This window comes from Meleagris gallopavo, chromosome 1 (genome assembly GCF_905368555.1).
Source record: "Meleagris gallopavo chromosome 1, MGAL_WU_HG_1.1, whole genome shotgun sequence".
Taxonomy (NCBI): Eukaryota; Metazoa; Chordata; class Aves; order Galliformes; family Phasianidae; genus Meleagris; species Meleagris gallopavo.
The window spans coordinates 128,563,437-128,585,660 of NC_139404.1; the positions used below are offsets into that span (position 1 = coordinate 128,563,437).

The window sequence follows — 22,224 nt, forward strand, 5'->3', positions numbered from 1 at the left end:
TTGTTCAGTAAGTTTTTGCATAAAAATGAAAGTAGATTGTAATTCAGTGTTTAATTTCCTACTAGAATAATGTTTTATACAGAGGCTTAAGTGTTAGAAATCTAATAACTTTTAATTGCATTTGGTAGAGTGAATTAGAAAGAATATAGAATTCTTTATCAGTCCCCAGCCTTCATACAATTTTTCCATTATGAACTTGGAATCATTGATATAATTTGAGGGAATTGACATTTTAATTTAACTAATAAATTTACATACTTAACTGTCTTAAAATGCAGAACACTTTCCTATTCGGTTTTCTTGTATCTGTTCATCTGTAGCCTAATTCTATGAAATGCCTATGTTAATGAAAAGCTAATAATGAGACTTCAAACAAACAGATATGACAAACTTCAGACTTGTAGAGTGCTTTCATTCAGCCACTATAGGATATTACGTTATTGATAAAGCATTGATAAAGCATCTGAGGAATCTTGCTTCCTTCTGCCTCTGGATCCTCTCCTCTCAGGGTCACGCCAGTCACTGCTGAGTCAGGGAAAAGTCCTCTCCTGCTTTTAGAGAGCTGCAACAGAAGATTTTGTTTTCTTCTTTAAGAAAGAAGGTGTAAACTCAAGAGCAAACAAATCAGATATTGATGGTTTCAGTATAGAGATACTGTTACTGACTCAGCTGCAGACTGTTGGGAAGTCTCACTAGGAGAAATATAACTGTATGTTTGCCAAATTTGTACAACTTGTATCTTACATTGTTGAAACATTTAAAATCTGTGACTGAAATAGTGGAAAAGGAGGAAAATCATTGTTTTCATTTAAACTGACTGGTTTTTGTTTGGAAGGCCACGTTTTGCAGAGCCCTTTTTGATTTTATGTGCATTCAAAAAGAAATGTTTTCAATCTCTATAGATACAAAAGACTCCGGTTGTCTTGTCACTCCTTTGGATGCCAGCCGTTGTATTTTCTGACTAATTTCTGTAATGTACTGAAAAGTTGTTGAAATTTACAGGCGCTGAGTGAGTGGAGGAAAGCCCTCTGTAGCCCTAAAAAGCTTCTTAAACTTGCTTAAATTTGCTGTTGAATCACTGACTGTCAGAAGTTCTGCACCAATATGTACTTGGCTTACAACCACGAAATCAGGTTTTCCGCTACTGCGTCCTGCTGGGATTTTAACAACTCCCTCCATTTTCTTTTCTGCAACATTTTGAATAAGTGGTACAAGGACTTTGCTGTAAAAGTGACTCTTCCTTAACAACTTTGAGATAGATTGCCTGTACATGTTAGAGTTAGCCATTCTCTAACCAATACCAGAAGCCTTAAGCTTAGCGATCTTTCTATGAGCTAAAAAACAAACAAACAAAAAACTATACCTAATATTGCACAAGTGAAAAAAATGTAGTCTGCATATTTTTCTTCAGAATGTGCAACACAGATGCCTAAGGAAAACTCTAAGAGCTTTGAACTGTTCTTCAAACTGTTATTCTGGAACATTTTTCTGTACTAGAGGTGGTAAACAAATAAAACCATCTTATCCTACTATCGTATATGGTAATGGAGTTATATAAATCTACCACTGCTTACAAACAATGAAATCATATAGACAAAAGGAAACAAACTAGATTATGAAACTGTGTTTGTACCCATAGAAAGAAAACAATGTGCTTATATTTTGGAAATGATTGCTTTCAGGTGAATATATGTAATCCTTGTGAAATGTCCATTATGGAACTATTCTTCTTATTGAAATTTTTGGGATAAAAAAAATCAAAAAGTGGATCAGTTTGATAAGCCAGTGTATAATTTATTGCTGAAGAACACCAGAAATCCTGGTGAGACATATAGCTATTAAGCTATAAAAAGTAGTGAATAGCATAGATTTAAGAAAGCGTAGACTTAATGCCAAAAGCCACAATGTTAAGTTTAAAACATTTTACACCAGTATATCCTCAGTGTAAAAAGTTGCTCTTTAATTTGTCACTGAATCTAACATTTATCCCCAGGCTATCTACAGGCTGTGATGTTAATCAGTTTTAATTGAGGAAAGCTTATAGGCATGGCCTGACCGCTCAAATGATACTGAATTATCAGCTATTTAACTCTGTTAAACCCAGCATTTTCCCCTGTATATTTGCAAACCTTTCCAATGTGGTTGGATGAATTAAGAAGCTGGATACACAGACTGGGATCCAAGTTTTATGGACCTTTTCTAAACAGCTATAAATATTATCTGAATAATCTGTGGTTGCCTGGAAACTCCTTCACACAGTTCCAGGTACTGTGAGCTAGGTTGTTTTGGTCCTCTAAATAATTGAATTGGGGATGCCTTCTTTGTACACAGCAGTAGGCTCTGCTTTCAGAGTATTGGTGGTGTTGTGATATACATGGTATTGTGGGCAAAATTGAGAACTTATTGTTAGTCTAATTAAAGGTTTTATCCATGGAAGCAAAACACAACATTTATTGTTCATGTGCTTATGACAACACCAGCACATTGAATTACCCAATCAATACAAAAGAAAATCCACTAACGATATAGAATTAAATCTGTTGTAAACAACAAATGATAAAAAATAATTAAAGAAAGAAAGAAAACACACATTCCTTGTATCTACCCTTTGATGCTCTGTATGGTGTAAAGCTTCACAAGGCTGAGTAGAGTGTGATGAATTGTTGATACCTTGAGAAATTTACTTGGAGAAGTATTACAGGGATTTCTTCCTCCTCCTTACTGGGAGGTGTATAATGCTGATGTTGATGGTTTCTTCCTTCTTGTGCTTGAGTCCACTTGAGCTCAATATTATCTTTTTTTTTTTTTTAACTTTATGCCTTGCAATTTTGTCATATATAGTGTTATATAAATATTACAGACTTGGTCCCTGTCTTTTTTGTTATCTCAGAAATGGGTTATGACTCGCATCACAGTTTGCGCTATTAGCAACTGCTGAGTTGTTGATAGTCCCAGGGCAGTTGTTATCATCTTATGCCCTCACCTTCAAGGCTTTTCCTATTACTCCATGTCTGTATTCCTTTACACTGCATTATTAGGTTCAGGTCAAAAGTAGTTCATTACAGACAGCATCTCGCTATTCCTAGCTATGGTAGAATTGGTAACAGTATGCACTAAACCACCCAATTATGCAAAAGTAAGCAAAACAAAAATAAGGTATGTCTTCTGCGTTTTAGTTTTGGATATATTTTGTACCATCTTTTGTATCATTTTATACTGATAGGATAGTTAATTATTTTTCTTTGTTTCTGTCCGTAGTCAGGGATTTGGCTGCCATCCACAGAAATGCATTTTTTTGCTGCAATTACTCATTCTGTGCCCTCATGTCTGTGTAATTTTTTTCTCTCATTATTTTCCATTAATAGTCCACATATGTGAAGCTATGTCACTGCTTTTCATTACTAATGTTTTTTTTTTTTGATCTTGTAATGTTAAAGTAAAGATTAGAGTATTCAGCCTACTGTAGCAAGATATCTTCAGGCTATAGTTTAGGTACTTCTCTTTGGAAGCCCCTTTCTGGAGATCCTTTCAGATCTTTACAGCTGTACATGTAGGAACTGATCTACTGTACTATTTCCCCCCCCCCCAGATGGCATTAACTACAGCCATGAGTGGGGTCTGGCATATTTGACCTCATTTAGTGCTTTTTCTCTATGCTCTTGCTTCATTCCTATATTATTTACCCGTTTTGTCGTGCAGTAGTGTTGGTTTAAGTTGTCTAGTACTTCAACCTAGAGATCAAGAAGAGCTCTGTACATGCCTGACCTGCTCGTCTCTAAATATGTAGCATGGAAATTTGGTTGGAGATCCATATTGTTTTAAAATGAGAGTAGACATAATTGCACATACAAGACTTAGCACATCTTCGATTCACAGTGGTGTTGAAAACAATCCTTGTAAAGTGTATATAAACATGACTTAAAAATAAATGTGACAGTTATTTTGTAGAAATAAAAATGTTGGAGCAGAGCTAAATTGATGCAGTCAGCATTGAGTATAACTCACTTTGGTACAGATCTGAGTTATTGCTCCTTCTCAACATAACACTCTGAAATTACGAGAAATCTTTCTGCAGTCCCTGCAGTTTTAATTTTTTTTTTAAATTAAATTACACCCTTTAAAATGCACAGTCATTTTTATGAACATGTAAATAAACATGGAAAATATTCTGTCTGTGCGGTTGTTCATACACCTGATGTAGAAAAAAAACTCTATCACCAAGACTGGGAAAGAGTAACAATTATATCTGCTAGTACACTTTTTGTGATTTAGTTCTTTCTTCCAGAGAGGTTGACCTTCATTTTATCTTGATATTCATATCTTAATTTTTTTTTTTGTCTCATAAGAGTCAGTGAGGTTCTGGCAATATAGTGTGTTTGTTTTCATTGACGTTTACTGAGGTAACTGTGATTTTTTTAAAGACTTTTGAATGAGTGCAATATACACAGTTATATTTCAACACATCTCTGTTGATGTAGCACCTAGCTAGAGCTAGTAAGGAGGTTAGTAATGGTTTCTTACTTACAGGATTCCATTTTGGTTGCCATCCTATCTCATTTATGGTATTGTGCTTGAATTCATGAGGAGAATTAACAAAATACATCCCATCTATTCCCAATGCACAGAGGTTCATTCAGTGATTACAGAGCAGCTGTTCCTCTGCCTCCTTGTTTTATGCTATGCTCTTGTTCTTAACTTTGAAATTTCTTTCTATTCATACAGGTTCCTGTTTTGTTTGCCTTCTATAGGGTTATAGTTTCCATCAAGTTCTTTCTCATTCTTTCAATCTTCTTATATGCCTGATGCATTTCCTGATGCAGGTGCAAGCTGTCCTGGACTTACTATCATGGTTCTACCACCAAGGAACTGCCTTGTGGTGCTACAAATAGCACAGAACAGCTGGAAACAATTTATATGATGCTAAGCTTATGAAAAGAGATTGCTCAAAAGACAAGCAAGTTCCTTTGTCAGAGAGTAATTCTATTAAAAAAAAAAAAAAATCAAAGATCAAACAGTGCTAATCAGTTGGCAATAAACATTGCTTATAAGCACTAAGTATGATTTCAGAATGGACATTTTTGGGGATTTTAAAAAAGTAATTGTAGAAACCTAAACATGGAGTATTTGAGGGTGGTGAGGTGCTGGCACAGACTGCCCAGAGAGGTTGTAGGTATCCTGTCCCTGAAAGTTCAAGGCCAGGTAGGATTGAGCCGTGGGCAATCTGATCTAGTATTTGATGTAGTGGTTGGCAATCCTGCCTGTGGCAGGGGGGTAGAAACTTGATGATGCTTGAGATCCCTTCCAACACAAATCATTCTATGATTCTGTGATTTTAATTCATATTCAGGACTACTGATATTCAATGAGTAGAGTGAGCAGTACTGGAAATGTGTCTTTGATTTTGTTGTTTGATGCAAATATTTCTATATCTATGCATAATAGTATAATCAAACATGTCTTTGTACATAACATTACATCTGCACTTTGGTGTATGAAGGACTAACTTAGGTTAATTTGTGAGGGTTTATGGAGGTAACTGTACTTCTGATTAAGCTGATGGGACACATTGTTGGATTTAATTCCTCTTATACTTAATGATATGCCATGGAAGCCATGATTCAAAGGTTAGCACCAAAAGACATAGCTTGATATGGATGTTGTAGGCATGAAGGGTCCCTGTTTCTCACAAAATGGGAAACAGAGAATTGCTAAGATCAGAGAAAAAGAATATCCCATTTTGCTCAATTGCAAAAGTCTGAAGAAAAAAAAAAGGTGTGTCCATCACTTTGTTACCAGGTAGGAGTATTACATTTTCAACTATCAGAAGCTGATTTTTAAAGATCTCTGCTCATTTCTCACCTATTCTGTATGTGATTTTGAACTCTGTGTATCCTGATTCTTCCTAGCTGCTATTACGTCTCCTAACTCTTTTTGTTTTATCCTTTATTGCTGTTGCAAAGATTGTTCTCTGCCCTCCGTAGCAGGATGGTGCTTACCTGAAGGCTTGCAATTTAGTCTTATCTTTGAGCTAAGCATCCCAGAGTCTCTAATTTTTTTTTTTCTCAAAAAACAAGTTTTCAGACTGTCTATCATATTTCTTTGCCCTGGATTTTCTAATGGTTAAGCACAATGCATCTTCCCTGGGTTTACTGGGGATTAAGAGAGCAGAGGCTGCTTCTCAGGATTTGTTATTCATAAACCTGATGCTGTATTTCAGGAGACCATTGGGCTCAGTTGCGACTTTCTGTGTTACTTGTCTACCATGCAGGACTGTTAATATCCAGGTGCTTCTCATGCTGGAGCTGTGCAGTTATACCAACTCCTGCCTAAATGTAAAATCCTGCACCTGTCTAACCTGAGCAGCACTGTTTTTCCCGGGCCAGCGCTGATGTGGCACAGTGTTATTCTGGCTTCAGTTTTCATTGCAAATATCTCAAGAATCACTTGAGTTTCCAGAAGCGTGAATTATAAACGTGCTCTCGGTATTCATGTAGAAAGACATTATTTCAAATTCTGTGCACGTAAAGGGAACGTACAGTACCTGCATGTTCACATTGTTAGGAGGAAACTTATTATACGTTTCAGCTGCTACTAGGCCAGATGAAATCACTTTTACTAAGGAATACAGATTTTTCTTAATGAGCATTTGAAAGGCCTGCAGATTGCACAGTATTTTCTTCCTTTCATTTATTTCCCTTTCACCTACCTTCCTCCCACATATTCTGTACTTCTATTTGATAATATTAGATTGTTTTATATTTTCTAGTTCTTCTGCTTGATTATTTCAAAATAGGATTTTTATTTTTATTTAGCAAGATTGCAATTGCATTCTTCTCATCATGAGTTATTTACTGTTCCAAATGTGATTTTCCCTACTGGGTAAAGTGAATGAGAAAAGAAAAGCACTCAAGGTATTTCTGCTGTACCATTTTTCTGGTTTCTGGCAGAAGACACAAGACTGTTTTCTAGGAAGAATGCATTATGATTTTTCAAGGTGCATTTTATAATAAAATATCATTTTATTTTTCTTAAAATAAACAGTGACTGTCTTTAACAGGTGCTGTGTCAGTGCAGAAATGGAATTTAGATTCAGTTTCTCTCTGCATTATATTTCCAGAACACCAATTGTTGTGAAACAGAGGCACTGAAAGGCAGTAAAAGAAGTACTTTGTGGAACTATAAATGGGCTTTGTTTTCATTGTAGTAATGAGAAGTTATTCTTATTAAAATTCACTCTTTCTCTTCTACCTGGGCTCTCTCTTGTGGCCCAGTAAGCTAAAAAAAAAAGGAACAGCCATGCCAGTCTGTAATGCATCCTGGTACTTTCAGTTCTTTGAAAATGGAGGAATCTTTCAAATTGAATCCAAAACAAATGCAGGGACACTCAAACATATAAAACAATGATATAGAGCAGTCAATCAAGTAGTTACAGCCTACAATGACTACTGTGGCCTTCAGGTATTGGAAGATGTTATTCTTGTCCAGGTGTAAGGATGCTTGAAGTCAAACCATGTCATAAATGCAGATCTTACAGAAACTCCTCCAAAACTCCTTGAGAGACTCCATCCTTCCTCTCTCCTTCTCTTTGTTTCTGTACTGTACTCTTCCTCTGGGAGACGGGTACCTATATCTCCTCTTTGCAGTTACTACAAAGATAGCAAATTCAAAAAAGCCTGTGCATGTAGACTGTGATAAGCTATGTACAGCTCAAACTGGCAGCTGACATCTTCAATTCTCCAGAGATCTCTGCTTGCTGGAGTACTTCAAGAAAAGACACGTTCCTTACCCATCTGTATTCCTCAGGAACAGGCCACTGTTCTCTCACTCTAAGCTGTGTGCATGGAGCTAGTGCATATTGCTAAAGCCCACGGTGCAAGAAAATGCTGACCCTATCAACTTCTAGTGCATTTGCATTTCATTAGCTTTAATGAATAATTATCTCCATATAACATGTTCAAGTTGAGACAGGAAGTTAGAAATAATGCCCATATTTCATCAAAAATTGTTCCAGAACTAGAGAGAAATTCCTGTTCTTTAAACCTTCACTCCCATTTACTAATGATGTCACTTACGTGTGTGCAAAATAGCAGTAAAATTCTTCTGCTGAGCTCCCAGTCTACTTCCTCTTATAGTTTCCCTCTAACAAGAATTTCTGCCGTCTATACTTAAGGAAGAGTTGGGCCCACTGTATTTTACTGGAATTTGGAGGACACCTGAGAGCTGAAATTAGCCAGTGCATGTCCATACTGCTTTCTTTATGTTTAGTGAAAGTAGCTATTTAATTTGAATGGACAGATTCATTTTACTTTGGGGAGAGGTAGAAAGTACCAATGACAATTGCAAAAAATGGTGTCAGGAATTTTGGTGGATGAGGGAGAGGCTCAGGATTTAGTCAATCTGGACTTCAATAAAGCCTTCAACTCTGTCTACCACAGTATTCCAGGGAAGCAGGCAGCCCATGTCTTGGACAGGTACACTCTTTGCTAGGTAAAGAACTGGCTGGAGGGCTGGGCCCAGAGAGTGGTGGTGAATGGAGTTAGATCCAGCTGGCAACCAGTTACTAGTGGTTTTTCCCAGGGAATCACTGTCTTTGGAGGTGTTCAAGAACTGCACAGATGTGGCACTGAGGGATGTGGTTTAGTGGGCATGATTGGTGGTAAGTGGATGATCGGACTAGATGATCTTAGAAGTCTTTGCCAACCTTCGTGTTTCTATGAATTGACAATTTCCTCCTCACTTTCTTTTGCTATTATGGAGACTCCTATTGTACTCCTGTCCCTGTGATTTGTAATTGATCTTGCAGTCTGCAAATGCTTTTGATATGGATGAGACTATTGAGTACTTTTAAAAGTTTCCTGGAAGAACTTCTGTATGAGCTCTGCCATTGCTACATTTAAGCTATACCCAGGACAAGGTGCACAAAAAATCTGCACCCATTATCAGCTTATGCCATGATCCAGCATTCAACTCGAGGAGTGCAGTGTATTGCCACTCTGAGGTCAGCCCTGGAGTCTTTTCTCAATGGGTGGTAGAAATATCAATTCTTCACAGGAATATCTGGCATCTACTTAACAGAGCACAGCACACATACAGAGGAAAAAAAAAAAAAAAGCAAGATTGTGGGGACCTGAAGCTACAGAAGTGAGTCTTCTGCACAAAAGGCTGCTGAGAAAAATGGCCTTTAATAGAAACAGGCAACTGCTGCTCCAGATCCTTGCAAAAGTAGGAAGGCTGAGATAGTTATGACCCAGCTCTCCTCCCATTTCATAAAAAATAAAAGGACACCTGACAAAGCAACTCACCAGCTTTTGTAAAGAGAAAGATTCAATGAAGTGCAAAATCTATGCACCTTTTATTCCAGTGCAAACATCCAGCTTTCCTCTTGATACAACTGAACCAGACCTTTTCTGCTACTTGACATCCCTCTGCCTGCAAGTGATATAAGGTGGACTGACCCTGTGCCACATTTCATAACCAGTAGGGCAAAGGTTTGGTTTTGGAGCCTGCCTGCCTTGAATGAAGGACAGGCAAGTTGACATAACAGTTTCTTATGACATTTTTGAGAGGGACCAGATGAGTTTTCCCACCTGATGGCTTTAGCTCTCCTCCTCTCTTGCAGTGCAATGTTCATGTATGAGATACTTTTGACCAAGCACTAATTATATCACTGTGAGAAAGTAGGGACCAAACTTGCTCAGCTTGCTCCGTGGTAATATTTCAGTCTTTGGTGATGAGCAAGGCTGGCTATGAGAACTTGGATTTTGGTTCCAATAAGGCACCAAGATCAGATTTTACTCACTTGGCATTTTGAAAAAAAATATATATTAAAATTAACATTTTCTTCATGAACAGGCAGAAACTTTGGTTTCTTTATTTCTTCTGAAATTTACATAAGGTTAAAATGGAATAGAGCTTGATTTTGATTTTAAGCCCTTGGGTGATTTTGGATCTCTATTTCTTTAACCTAACAGAGGAACAATCCCGTTGTTCTTGAGGACTGCTGTAGACAGCTCACTTTATTCATCTATGTGCTATGTAGCAGAGACCTATTCTTCCTAAATCACACTTGAAATTTGATTTTAAGTTTGTGATTTAAAGTTTTTTGACAGTAGCGATTGTTATTCTTTCCTCCTTACTTGTTCTGCAGTTTTTTGAATTCATCACTTTTCAACAGTGACTATATGAAATAGCACCAGGTATCTCAAAGAGTCACAACAAAGGGAGAAATGACTTGAAGAGGTGGGATGCTTTGTTTCCATGCCATTAAAAAGCCTCAAATTATGTATCTTGTTTTTACTCATTAAAGAAAAAAACTACTATTTAAGTTAAAGAGGAGGAAAAGAAAGGCAGAAATCATCTCAAGGAGAAAAAAAAAAAAAAAAAAAAAGGAAGAAGTTATCTATTTCTTGTTTGAAGTCTCATTCTACCGTTCAAGAAAAATGTTCAGGAGGAATCAAATAGCTCCAGAATGCATTTTAGCTGTGCAGAGAGAGTGTGAATATTGCTAGGATATTCTTGAATTATGTTCTTTGATTGCACATTTTTTCTGCACATTTTCTCTCAGTTATCAAAATGTGTCTTAATATGAGGATGTATAGAGAGATCCTGTCTGGAGAGAGTCTCCTGTGCTGTTTAAAGCTGATTTCTCTGCTGCTCAAAGAGTTTTTTTTTACTTCTTGAGATTGTCTTCTACAGGATGTAGGCCTTGATTCTTCAATGTCCTGGGGCTGCAGTGAGCCTTTCAGGAGGCTGCAGAGCCCTTCCATCTATCTTCTAACAACCATATCCTGGGCTGCATCAAATTAAGTGTGGTCAGCAGGTCAAGGGAGGTGATCCTGCCCCTCTACTCTGCACTGATGAGATCTTACCTGGAGTATTGCATCCAAATGTGGAGTCCTCAGTACAGGAAAGACATGGACCGAATAGAGCAAGTACAGAGGAGGGCCACAAAAATGATCCAAGGATTGGAATGCTTCTCCTGAGATGACAGGCTGAGAAAGCTGGGGCTGTTCAGCCTGGAGAGGAAAAGGCTCCAAAGTGACCTGAGAGCGACTGTCAATATGTAAAGGCGAGCTGTAAGAAGGAAGGGGATGGACTCTTTAGCTGGGTCTGCTGTGACAGGACAAAGGGAAATGGTTTCAAACTAAAAAAGGGGAGATTTGGATTGCATTTGAGGATGAAATTTTTTACAGGTAGCAATGGCAGAAACACCAGAACAGGTTGCCCAAATTTTTGGTGGGTACTTCATTTCTGGAGGCTAGGTCAGGCTAGATGGAGCTCTGAGCAACCTGATCGAGCCGCAGGTGTCCCTCTTCACTGCAGGCAAATTGAACCAGGTGACCTTAAATAGTCCCTTCCAACTCAAACAATTCTATGATTCTATGATTATGTTTGAACTTCATCTGTTACAGCACTAGAGATAAAAAAGCCTTCAACTGAAAAATGCAATACTATAACTTTTACGCTGCAGTAAATAGCAAGTGAATTGTGAAGCACTGTTCTCTCTTTTCCTGATGTTCTCTCTTTTGCCTATGCAGGCTGGATTGCCATTTTGGGAGCCATTTGGCTGCTAGTGCTAGCAGACATCCATGATTTTGAGATGATATTAAGCAGAGTGGAATGGGCAACCCTTCTTTTCTTTGCAGCATTATTTGTTCTCATGGAGGTAAGATTTTCTTATTTGTAAAGCCTGAGCAGTTAGAACCACCTTAAAATGTGAGTTATGAGAGCAGATATGTTGCAGGGCAGAAGCATCCTGCATATTCAGTACCATAGGCACAGTGAAGATTGAATGCAGTGACAGCTGTATAGAGTGAAATGGTGGAGTGCTGGAAGCTGGTTCTGAGTAATTTTTCACTGTGTGCCTGGTCCCACTTTTGTTCTGCTGCATTTGCTGTGTCCATTCAATACAGCCATTTCCAATAACTTGAATTTTTGTTCCTGGTAGTCTGTGGTCCCTGTGTTCAGATAGTATATATATATTTATTTGTTTACTCTGAAATTAATTAGACAAGCAACAGAAGAAATAAAAAAACACAAATGATAGTTGAAACCTGCTTCTACTACTGTCTGCTACATGCAGGCTATCGATTGGCTTGAAAGATATAGGAGAATGGTTTGAAAGGGTATCACTGAATTTCAGTTTGCAAATGTAATTGGAAAAGATGTTCAGTACTCGAGATGTGTGGACATCTTACTGTGTTGTTTCTTTTTGTCTGTCTGTTTCTGATGGTCTGCTTTACCCAGACACATTTTATCCTGTTTACTATTTGGTGCTTTCGTATAGATTGAATGGATTTATTTTTACCTCAAATACTTGGAATATCTTTGTATGAATACTCACATTTACATGTCAATAAGGTGTCTGTGCATTCCCTAGAATGCTTTGGATTTTTTAGTTGTCATTTGTTCCATTTAGTGATGTTGTCAAGTTTTGCAAAGGTGGCTGATAAAACTCCCTTGACCACTGGCACTGCCATAAGTAGTGAAATGTCTGTATAATTAGTCTGGGAAAAGCCTGGAATATAACATACGACACCCTCATATTCCCCTCAGTAATTACAAAGAACCCAAGAATTTGTAAATTGGGATCTATAAAAACAGGAGGGAAAAAAAAAAAAAAAAAAACAACCTAAATTTGAATTCAATACAAACAGTGAATAATTCAGCTAGTTCTAATTAATTCCGAACTGGAAGTTAAAATCTGGTAACCTCTGAGAAGATGAAAAGAAACTCTGATTAACATTAAGAAGCTTGTTGGAGAGCTAGAAGGTCTACAACTCATCAGGAAATGTTGATTTATAGCACATTTATTATGACAGGCAATTCAGTTCATTATGTTATCAGCTTCTATATGTCCTTCTGTTTTCTGGCTCTCATAGGGGATTCATTTTGAAGCCATTTTTACTTTGTTTTACTGCTGCTGTGACAGTGTATTAGTTACATTCCCTGATGTATTTATTGTTTTAGCTTGAACTGAACAGTTTTGATTTGAGTGCTGTGTGACTGTACAATAACAGTAAAGCACACAGGAACTTATTTGCCATTTGCTGTTAGACTTCAGATATGACTGTTATAATTCACTGAGCTTCACTCTTATGGTTTCTCAGATCACCAGTGAATAGTTTGCTAATGAAAGATTTCTTTTTCTTGGCTCTTTAGAGTAACAGCAATTTAAGGTCATGAAAGAAACTCTCACAGATAGTCAAGAAAAAAAAAAGGGAGATATTCATTTATATCCCATGAATGAATAAGAAAAATACTCAAAAAAATAAAAAAAGTGGATAAGTGTCATCCCTTATGCTTCAGATTAGCAGGAGTTGGCACTCTTTGCCAAGGCATTTTTCTTTTTTTAAGATTAACTATGTCAAGAAAAGAAGTCAAAGTAAGTATACGCACTGAAGTATAGAGAATCGTTCCATGGTTCAGGCTCTTTGCACTTTTCAGTTCAAATTCTTGGGGACCTTCATCTCAGATGGTTCCCACTCTCATTTCTTACTGCTAGAAATGTTCCCTTTACTATTAGAATGCACGTTTAAAAACCACTGTGGGACCTAGACTGCAATACGCTTTGGAAAATGTAACAAGTTTCATAGACACAGGAGCTCTTGGAGGCTCTGCCTTTGGGTGCTTGTCAGTTCAATCTGGTAGATGTTTTGCAATGAAAAAGATGTATATCCTTTGAATCTCTCTTGTTTTCAGCTGTGTCCTCAGGTAATTTGTCTTTACAACTGTCTTTTTAGTACTTGTTCAGAACTGGCTGTTGCAGACTATAACATCTTTCTGCTTCTTTCTGTGACATACATTCCTGTGCCTCTCAGGGTACACTGTTTTGTTCAGTCAAAAATGGTCACATTACCTTCGGTCCCTTCAGGCAGAGTTTATTTACATCAGTCATCATGACATCCTCCCCATAAGAGTGATTCATGCAAATTTTTCAGCATAAACTTTGATCTAAAATGTTACCCGATGTTTTCTGAAGTAAGGCTCTAATTTTGAGCTGTCACTTGGGAACTCGTATGCTGGAAGGCACCAATTAGTGCAGTAATATCTCTTCCTCTCAGAGTGCACAGGAAGATCCTGGAGACCCTGTGTGCAGTTTACATCCTTGGGAATCCAGAGGCAGGGTGCTAATTGCTGCCTTTCAGCTAGGTGCTCGCAGGCAATTATCCTGGATATTGTAGACATCTTAAAGTTGGTTGTGTCATTAGTGCTGTCACATCTTTAATGTGATGGGCTACCTGCAGACTGATTATTGCAGGAGCAACGTGCACATCCTTCCCTCGCTTCTCTCTTTCCTGAATATCTCTTTTGTAGTGCCATGTCTGGATTCCAAAAGAAATGTTGAGTGTTACTGAAAAGAAATATGTTGTATTGATAGATAGTTAAATAATAAGGCAGCAGTGTTAACCAGATATAACTCCGAGCTCTGCTTGCTGACAACTATGTGTTAAGAAGTTTGTTTTTAAGTCTGAACACAAAGAACACACAGAAAAATATGACAGCTCATTTTTGTTATTTCTTTTGGATACGTTTTAAAAATGACTTTGATAAACATTGAGTTAATGAGCTCGTATAGCAACCCCAATAGCATCAAATCAATGCCGTAACTTAAAAAGTGTTTGTTAAAAAACTTTATCCTGAAAAGTTAAAGCAATGAAAAAATGTCATTATTTTAAATGTAAGGTGAATGCATATGTTATTAAAAGCCTTATCACTTGTCACTTGTTTTCTCTATGCTGCGTGTTTAAATGTAGATATAGTTTTTCCTGCGCAATGCATTGTTAAAAATTAATGCAATCTCTGCGCCAGCATTGCTGTCTGTACTCTAGCCTACATTTCTCAATGGGAGACTCCTCCCTCGGATCTTCTCAGTGAGTTGTCCTGACTGTATGCATCAGAGCTTTCTTGCTTTTACTTCTACATCTCCCATTCTCTTGGCAAGCTGAAAACTACCAGCCTGCCCACTCTGCTCCTGCAGCAGATGGGTGCTGGCGCCCTGTGCTGCTGGTTGCACACTGCTGCCCAGCTGAGATACAGGTGCAGGAATTGCTGGTCTGGATGACAGCTCTGCTGTCATTCTGATGTTACTGTGTCTTACACTGCACCACTCGGTACCACTTAGGACTTTCATCCATCTCTGTCATGAGATTTGACAGCATGCGAGTTCAGTGGTTTTTATTTATCCATTCATTTTTCCCAGTGATGACTCTGAAGGGCTCTGTCTGACTGCCTGTTGTGTCTGGCATCATGTCATCATATGAATGCTGACCTCTGCAGCTCTGTGTAGCAGTGCTCTCAGTCAGCAGAATGTCTCAGCTAACTGATTTTCTGTCGTGGCAGGAAAACAGAAAGCAAGTCAGCCACCTAGGTCCAGCCTGAATAAAAAATAATGTGATTTTCTTTCCTGAAAAACAGAAAGGTCAAGAGATAGATGTAACCCATTCAACCTGAAAATAGTGCTTCACTCTGCACACTTGTAAGAAAAATACAACCAAAATGAATTAAGGGCTCTCTCTCATGATTTAAATTTTCCCTTTTACTTTGTTGTTTGAAGGAATAGATCATTCTCCTGGGGTGTGAGGACTCAGTTTGCATTCTCTTGTTTGCCCAACGAGAATCCAAAGCCATAGCTATCGAACTGGACTATTTTCATGCATGATAGTAACCAGGGCTGCATGAGATATTATACAGGCATTCTGTGCAAATGGGAATTGCTCCCCCAGGGAGGACAGCATGCTGGAGCTGGCTGTCCCCCGGACCAGTGGTTATAGGGACAGCCTCCTCAGGTTGTGTGCCATCACAAAGCTGTTCTTCCTGTCTTCTAAGTGCTGCTGTCTCTCTGCCAATTTCCATCCATCTGAGGACTCTTACTTGGTTTCAGCAGATGGGTAACACTATTTTTTTACTGGTCTGATGCAGCTGTTTAATGGAAAAATATATTTTGCTTTCTCTTTTCATCTGAGTCAGAACACAAGATGCCTGATCCATCTGACCTTTTAAATACAATACGTTGCTGTCTATATTATGGTTACGATTATATCCAAGGTTTTAGGGCCGCTGGATAAAAAATCAGAAAACATGTTCATTGAAGAATGTAATCTTTATGTTTCAGCTGTTCTCTAATGCCTGTACCCCATGCTCTTTAAGCAATCTCACTGCTCTTTCTGGTGCAACCCACTTCTACAAATACAGCTACAATTTCTGTAGTGTCCCTTCTACAAACTGCAAAGTTGCTGTAAAAACTACATGAGATTAATACCAACATCTTGTGGATGAAAATGACTTGTGTTTGCTTACGTTCATTGGAAAAATGTATCTGCAGCAGATACCTCATCAGTTGGTATCACTGTCTTTTTTTAGGCTTTGGCTCATCTGCATTTAATAGACTACATAGGAGAACAGACAGCTTTGCTAATAAAGGTATGTTTAAAATATTTACAGTAGTTTATCAGGTAAAGCAAATAGCTTTACTCCAATAGAATAATACTGAAAAATACTTTCATTTTGAATTTTGTACTCCTGCATCAGCAACATCTAGAAGAGATGTTGTACTTTGGAGTGTGTATGTCTGCACACAGCTTGAAGAAATATCACTATAAGTGAAAAAGAAAAACGTTTTCTGTAGGTTAATGAACAAAAAAAAAAAATGCTGAGATGCAAACAAATATAAACAGTGAAAGAGGAAAATTCACAGTTGTGCAGTTTTTTGTTTTTTGTTTTTTTTTTTTTGTCTGAAACATGAGTATATCAGTCCTTTTATTTCTATTGGTCTTAATTTCCTTGGAAAAAGCTTAGTAATTGTGCTATTAAATGACAGGTTATTTTCTTTAAAGTGTTTATCCTATCTCAGAACCTGAAGGAATAATAGGTGTTGGTAAATTAAACTGTAAACATCTGTGTGATTGTGCCATTAGGGAGACGCAGCAATACTGATCTCACAAAGTCATAAAATAACCTATTTTAATTCCAGGTGGTTCCTGAGGACCAGCGCTTGGCAGTGGCCATCATTTTAGTGCTCTGGGTATCTGCTTTGGCCTCGTCTGTGATTGACAATATCCCATTTACAGCTACAATGGTAGGATTCCTTACAGGTTTGATGTTTCCTCCTCCTGGTGCTGAGAAGGAAGCTAAGTTTGATGATTATGATGTGCTATGTTGTAATTTTCTTTATTCTCTGATATTTCATCATTATTACAAGCTCATTCACGCTGTTTAGGCATCTACCTCACCATTGCTGCTAGCAGCTGTAGTTGGCTGTGGAACTAGTTTCACTGTTTGTGTTGTGTTTCTGCATTTTCTCTCCTACCCTGCTATATCAACATACATAGCTGAAAAGTAAAATTGTGTTTTTGATGGACACTTTCATTATCCATCTGCTTCTGCCAATGTTCTCCCTCTAACTGCTCCGTAGTTACACTAATGTTTTCTAATACTTGAACCTTCTGTTACTAACTTCATTATACCACAAGAATTATTAATTGTACACTACGTTCTGTGCCTGTTCTCTTCCATTGTTATCGTGTGTCCATGTACACACTTTGAGTCAAGGTTTAAGACACTTCATACAGGGCATAGAACAGTTTGGACAAATTTGCAACTTCTCTGTAATTATTTGCTATTATGGTATTTTGGTTTTATTACTGTGGTGTTTCCTGTGAAACTATATTGATTTAACAACAGACTGCAAACAATAGGCGTGAAGAGGAACACTGGTTCAGGATGAGTCACCTTCAAGCAAACACTTAAGGACTATTAAGCAATAACGCAAAAATTTTAGCTTAAAAGGTTCTGCCTCATATCCAACTAGTCTGTGAAAGTCGGTTTGGAGTAATAAAAAGGACCAAAGAGCTGCATGCACAGAGACCAACAAGACTTTTATGTATTTTGAAAGAAAAGAAAGGAAACTTCTTTTAAAGAGAGTATGAGTATACTAAAAATTCCTAAATGGTAGAAATCAGATTAGTTTATTATTTGAAACATCTTACCCTTGTACATCTTACTTCACCTTTTCAGTGCAACAGTGCAAAATTGGTGGATTATTCTTTGCTCTGGACAAGAGTAAACATGGCACAACATCACTATCAAAAGTGTCAGTATAGAATGGAATTTGTGTATAGAGGCAGTTAAACTGGATTATCTGTGAAGATCTCAGAATTGGACAAGAATTTTAAGCTACAGAGGATGCTTTAGAAAGCATTACTTGAAACAGTGCACTGAGTTGCTGAAGTGAATTAGGTTGTATAAATTGTTTACTCTTACTGTTCCTTGGTAAAACTTTGTATTAAACTAAAATAAAACATTGGATCTACACAATGACAAAACAGTTTTCAGAGCATATCCCCTTTTTTTGTTTCACATAACTTGTCATGAATGCAAAGGTCACAAACTGCCTCTCAGAAAGATGAAGAGATTGAAATTTAGTTGCTGTACTGTAATCCCAGGATTTTTACATTCTTTTCAAGCACTGGAAAGTGAAGATACAGCTTTCTAATTAAGCACATTTGAATGATTGTTTATTACACTTAATTGCATAAACATGCCTAGCATTTGTGATAGTTGTCCACACATTATAGGAAAATCAATCTTCTTTTTTTTTTTTTAATATGAATAAATTCTACTGTAGCAAATTTTGAGTTAGTCATAGCCCTTGTGGGAAACTGTATGAATTCTGTATGCAAAGAACTGTGTTGCAGTGACAAATTTAATATATATAAATGTATCTGGAAGCTGCACTAAGCAACCCACAACATGTTCTGTGCATAAAAAAATAATAATCCAAAACCTTAGCTGCCAAGTCTTCAGCATTTTAATTCTAGAATGGCAAGGTTGGTTTTTTTTTCCATGTTGTATGTCTAGCCTTTGTCTGAATAACAAATGTGATGAATCATGTACTGATGCTCTATGTGTCACTCTATTAACCCTCTGATTTTTTCTTCCTTTTTGAAAAGGCTAAACTCACAGTGACATTCCTTAATAAGAAGATTCATTCATTTTTGAAGTCTGTATTTTCCTAGTATTGTCATTTAAATAGCCACAGATTTCTGCCCTTAGAATGTTAGGTGATGTGATTTAATTAGCAGCACGCTCTTTAATTTAATTGACATGTTTTATCAGCTGCATATGCTGGAGCCATCTGTTTATATTTTTATTTTATTACCAGAACTAAAAATATAGCCGTAGTAAATCCTTCTCTTAGCTGAGCTTAAATACTGTTTGCTCAATAAAATGTAACGAGCAATTTCAATTAATCACCTGACTGCAAGGTGACTTGGTCACTGACAGGTCTTTGTTAGAAAGCAGATAATTTTGGAACAACTATTTGTTACCTCTAAAATATCTGAATCTTTTCATTTGCGCTGCTGAAAATTTCATCAAAAACTCATATTCTTAGTCCCTTTTATTTTTGGATCTTCTTTCTTTCTGTCCTGCTGAAGATTTCTATGTATGTTCTGCATTTCAATGCTCAATAAATGTGTAAGACTAAACCGTAGCAGGCTGTAGACAGACCGAACATCAACAACTCGAGAAACAGCTTTTTTTTTTTCTATTAATGCACATTCTCTGCAGTTTGAACAGAGAAATCGTCTTCAACACATTTAGTTCTTAGCAAAGTGTGTGCTGTGAAACTTTAAGTTGTAGAACAGCAGCGACTCCTTAAAATAAAGATGTATGTTGCTGTTTCACCACCATGTTGCATAAGTAGACAAGATGGGCAATATAACTTGATGCCTTGTACTGTGCGGCATATATATGTCATAAACATGAACAAATGTTTAAGTTGCCCTTTTTGCATGATGGTAGTTTGAGATTACTTGTACAAAGATTAAATTTGAGAGGGATAAAATTAAACCCTCACAGAAGTAACTTATCCCACTCCAGGAGGAGAGTAGCATTTATAGAGTAGCAGTGCCTTTCCTCTTTGGTCTCCTCCTTGCATATCTGAGGTTCAGTAAGCTAAGCTAAATCATAATTTCCGCTTGTATTTCAGAAAAGAGTCTTCACAATTTCAGAAGAGCTGTTTCTTCTCTATCTCCTTGACTGGGAGAATGTCATGCTCGTTAGCAAGCTTTTTCATAAACATAGTTGAATTGGATAAAGGCCTTGATTCAATTTGCTCTTTGATAATTAAGAGAAGAGGTTGTGGTAGTAAGGCGTGAAAATGTTAATAGTTTGATCACATTTTTGCTTACGAGAAATGCAGTTTAGTATCAAAATAAATGTTAAAGCAAAATGCTTGGGATTCTCCATTCCACTTTCATCCAGTCATGACTGGAAGGACCTGGAAGGAGCTGGAATGAGCTGAATAGACAGCCTCTAAAAAAAACAGAATAGAGATTTGCAAATATCCCAACATTCTCTTTCAACAAAAAGCAATTGCATATCACAATATAAATCCAAGGTCTGATATGAGAAAACTGACAATGTTTTGTAAAATTTAGTTTAGTAGTTATTGGCGTATGTAATCCTAATCTAAAATCTTTCAGTTTTCTGTTCTCCAAAGTCTTAATTTAAAATAAAAATTGGGCTTCCTTTCTTTTCGTTTGTTTCATCTTGGTTAAATTTTCAGGATGCTAGAGAGCTAAAAGGAATCATAAGAAATACATTGAAAATATAGTTCTAAAATTTGAAATAATTTATAGTATTATTAATTGTTAAAAGATGCAATTTGCTAGGAAAAATGGTTATTATTTAACAGCAAAAAAAACCTTGCTCCATTTTTAAAAGTTCTCAACATTGATTCAAGATTTAAACCAGTATGAAAAGTGAGCATTCATATGTCTCCATTCTTGGTCTCTTTTATATTTGTAACACATCCTATGTACTTCTGAAGTCTATGGTATAAGTATGCATTTTCTACACAAAATTTGATTTTGATTAGGACAGCTATATAGACAAATATGTCAGCATGATTAAACATTTTCATTAGACACTTGTGTTGTTTTTTTGTGTATCACTTTATATTCTCTCTATATAATAAATATAGCACCCTATATAGAATTAAGATTAATGACTGACACCTTTCTATATCGAGTTTTGAGGACATTCTACTTTTTCCAAGTACATTCATTATTTCTGATAGTTATGTTGGTTTTGTTTTCTGTTTACTTGGAGATGGATAGTCATATAGAATGTGTGAAGGTGATTAGGCTTTCCTTTGTGAGCTGTATCACACATTTTGTTTAGATTCTGCCAATCAAGCTGTAATGTGAAGTAGTTCAATACCAAACTTTCCAGCAGAGCTAGAAAGTTTTTAGAAACTAGTCAAATACAGAGACTTCATTTGCTAAGCATGTTGAAATAAGGACTATAAAATATGGATGTTATCTTCCTGAGAAGACATTTTCCTTCTAATATTGATATAGTTGCTGCTTATGTAGCCTGAAGATGGAATAATGAAGGAAACATGAGGTTTCATAAGTTTTAATTTCCACTTTTCTCTGTTGAATGGTAGCTCTTAGTGAAACTATGACAAAATCTGCATTCCAACTAAGTTAAATCAATATAATGTAATTGTACAATATATATTGCAGCAAACTATATCCCAGTTTACAAAATATCCCAGCTCCATCTGCTTTTGATGCTTTTGTAAATGCCTTCAGCTTGAATCTGAAAGCACTGTAGGACCAATTCAGTTTTTCAAAAACATTGAAACTACAGTGGAACAATCCTACAAAAACTTTTGTATTCTGCATTTCTTTTTTCAGTGCTCAGGTTAAATATAACAATAAATGAAGCTGAGGTACTGATTTTGTGAAAATGTTTATTGCATAATTGCATGAAGGAGTATGACAAAAAATACATTAAGGTGATTTTGTTGGAAAAGAGAAGCGTGTCCATTTGATCCTCTGCATAATCCTTATGTATTTAAAAGACTCAAGCAAGAGGATATGTCCATTGGCATGAATTGCTTTGCAATATCTATTCAGGATCTCTTGCTGGTGACCAAATTTCCTAATTCTTCATTCATTTTGTATCATTAAAATTATTTGGATGGAAATTAGAATAGTGTTGGTATTACAGTTAATTTTTGATTTAAAAAAATTAGATGCTAGTGACTTTTTGAGATTTCGTGGTATATAGTTGCAACGCTACATCTTCCATATTGTTTGTAAAACGTTTGGTGTGTTCTATGGACCAATTACATATTTCTGTCTGAAACGCTAGAAATTTAACTGAATGTTTTGCATTCATCTTTCATGTGTTAATTAAAAATTGAAACAT

At 36.7% G+C, this 22,224-nt stretch overlaps 1 protein-coding gene across 1 annotated transcript in view; it reads left to right on the forward strand.

The window, feature by feature from the left end:
* Positions 1–22,224, forward strand: part of OCA2 (OCA2 melanosomal transmembrane protein) — a 216,538-nt gene that overhangs the window by 82,119 nt on the left and 112,195 nt on the right. Inside the window, exons 18-20 of the mRNA XM_085216868.1 lie at positions 11,538–11,665; positions 16,363–16,422; positions 16,973–17,077. Coding sequence (XP_085072994.1) covers positions 11,538–11,665; positions 16,363–16,422; positions 16,973–17,077 — 293 coding nt within the window. The remainder of the gene's footprint in view (positions 1–11,537; positions 11,666–16,362; positions 16,423–16,972; positions 17,078–22,224) is intronic.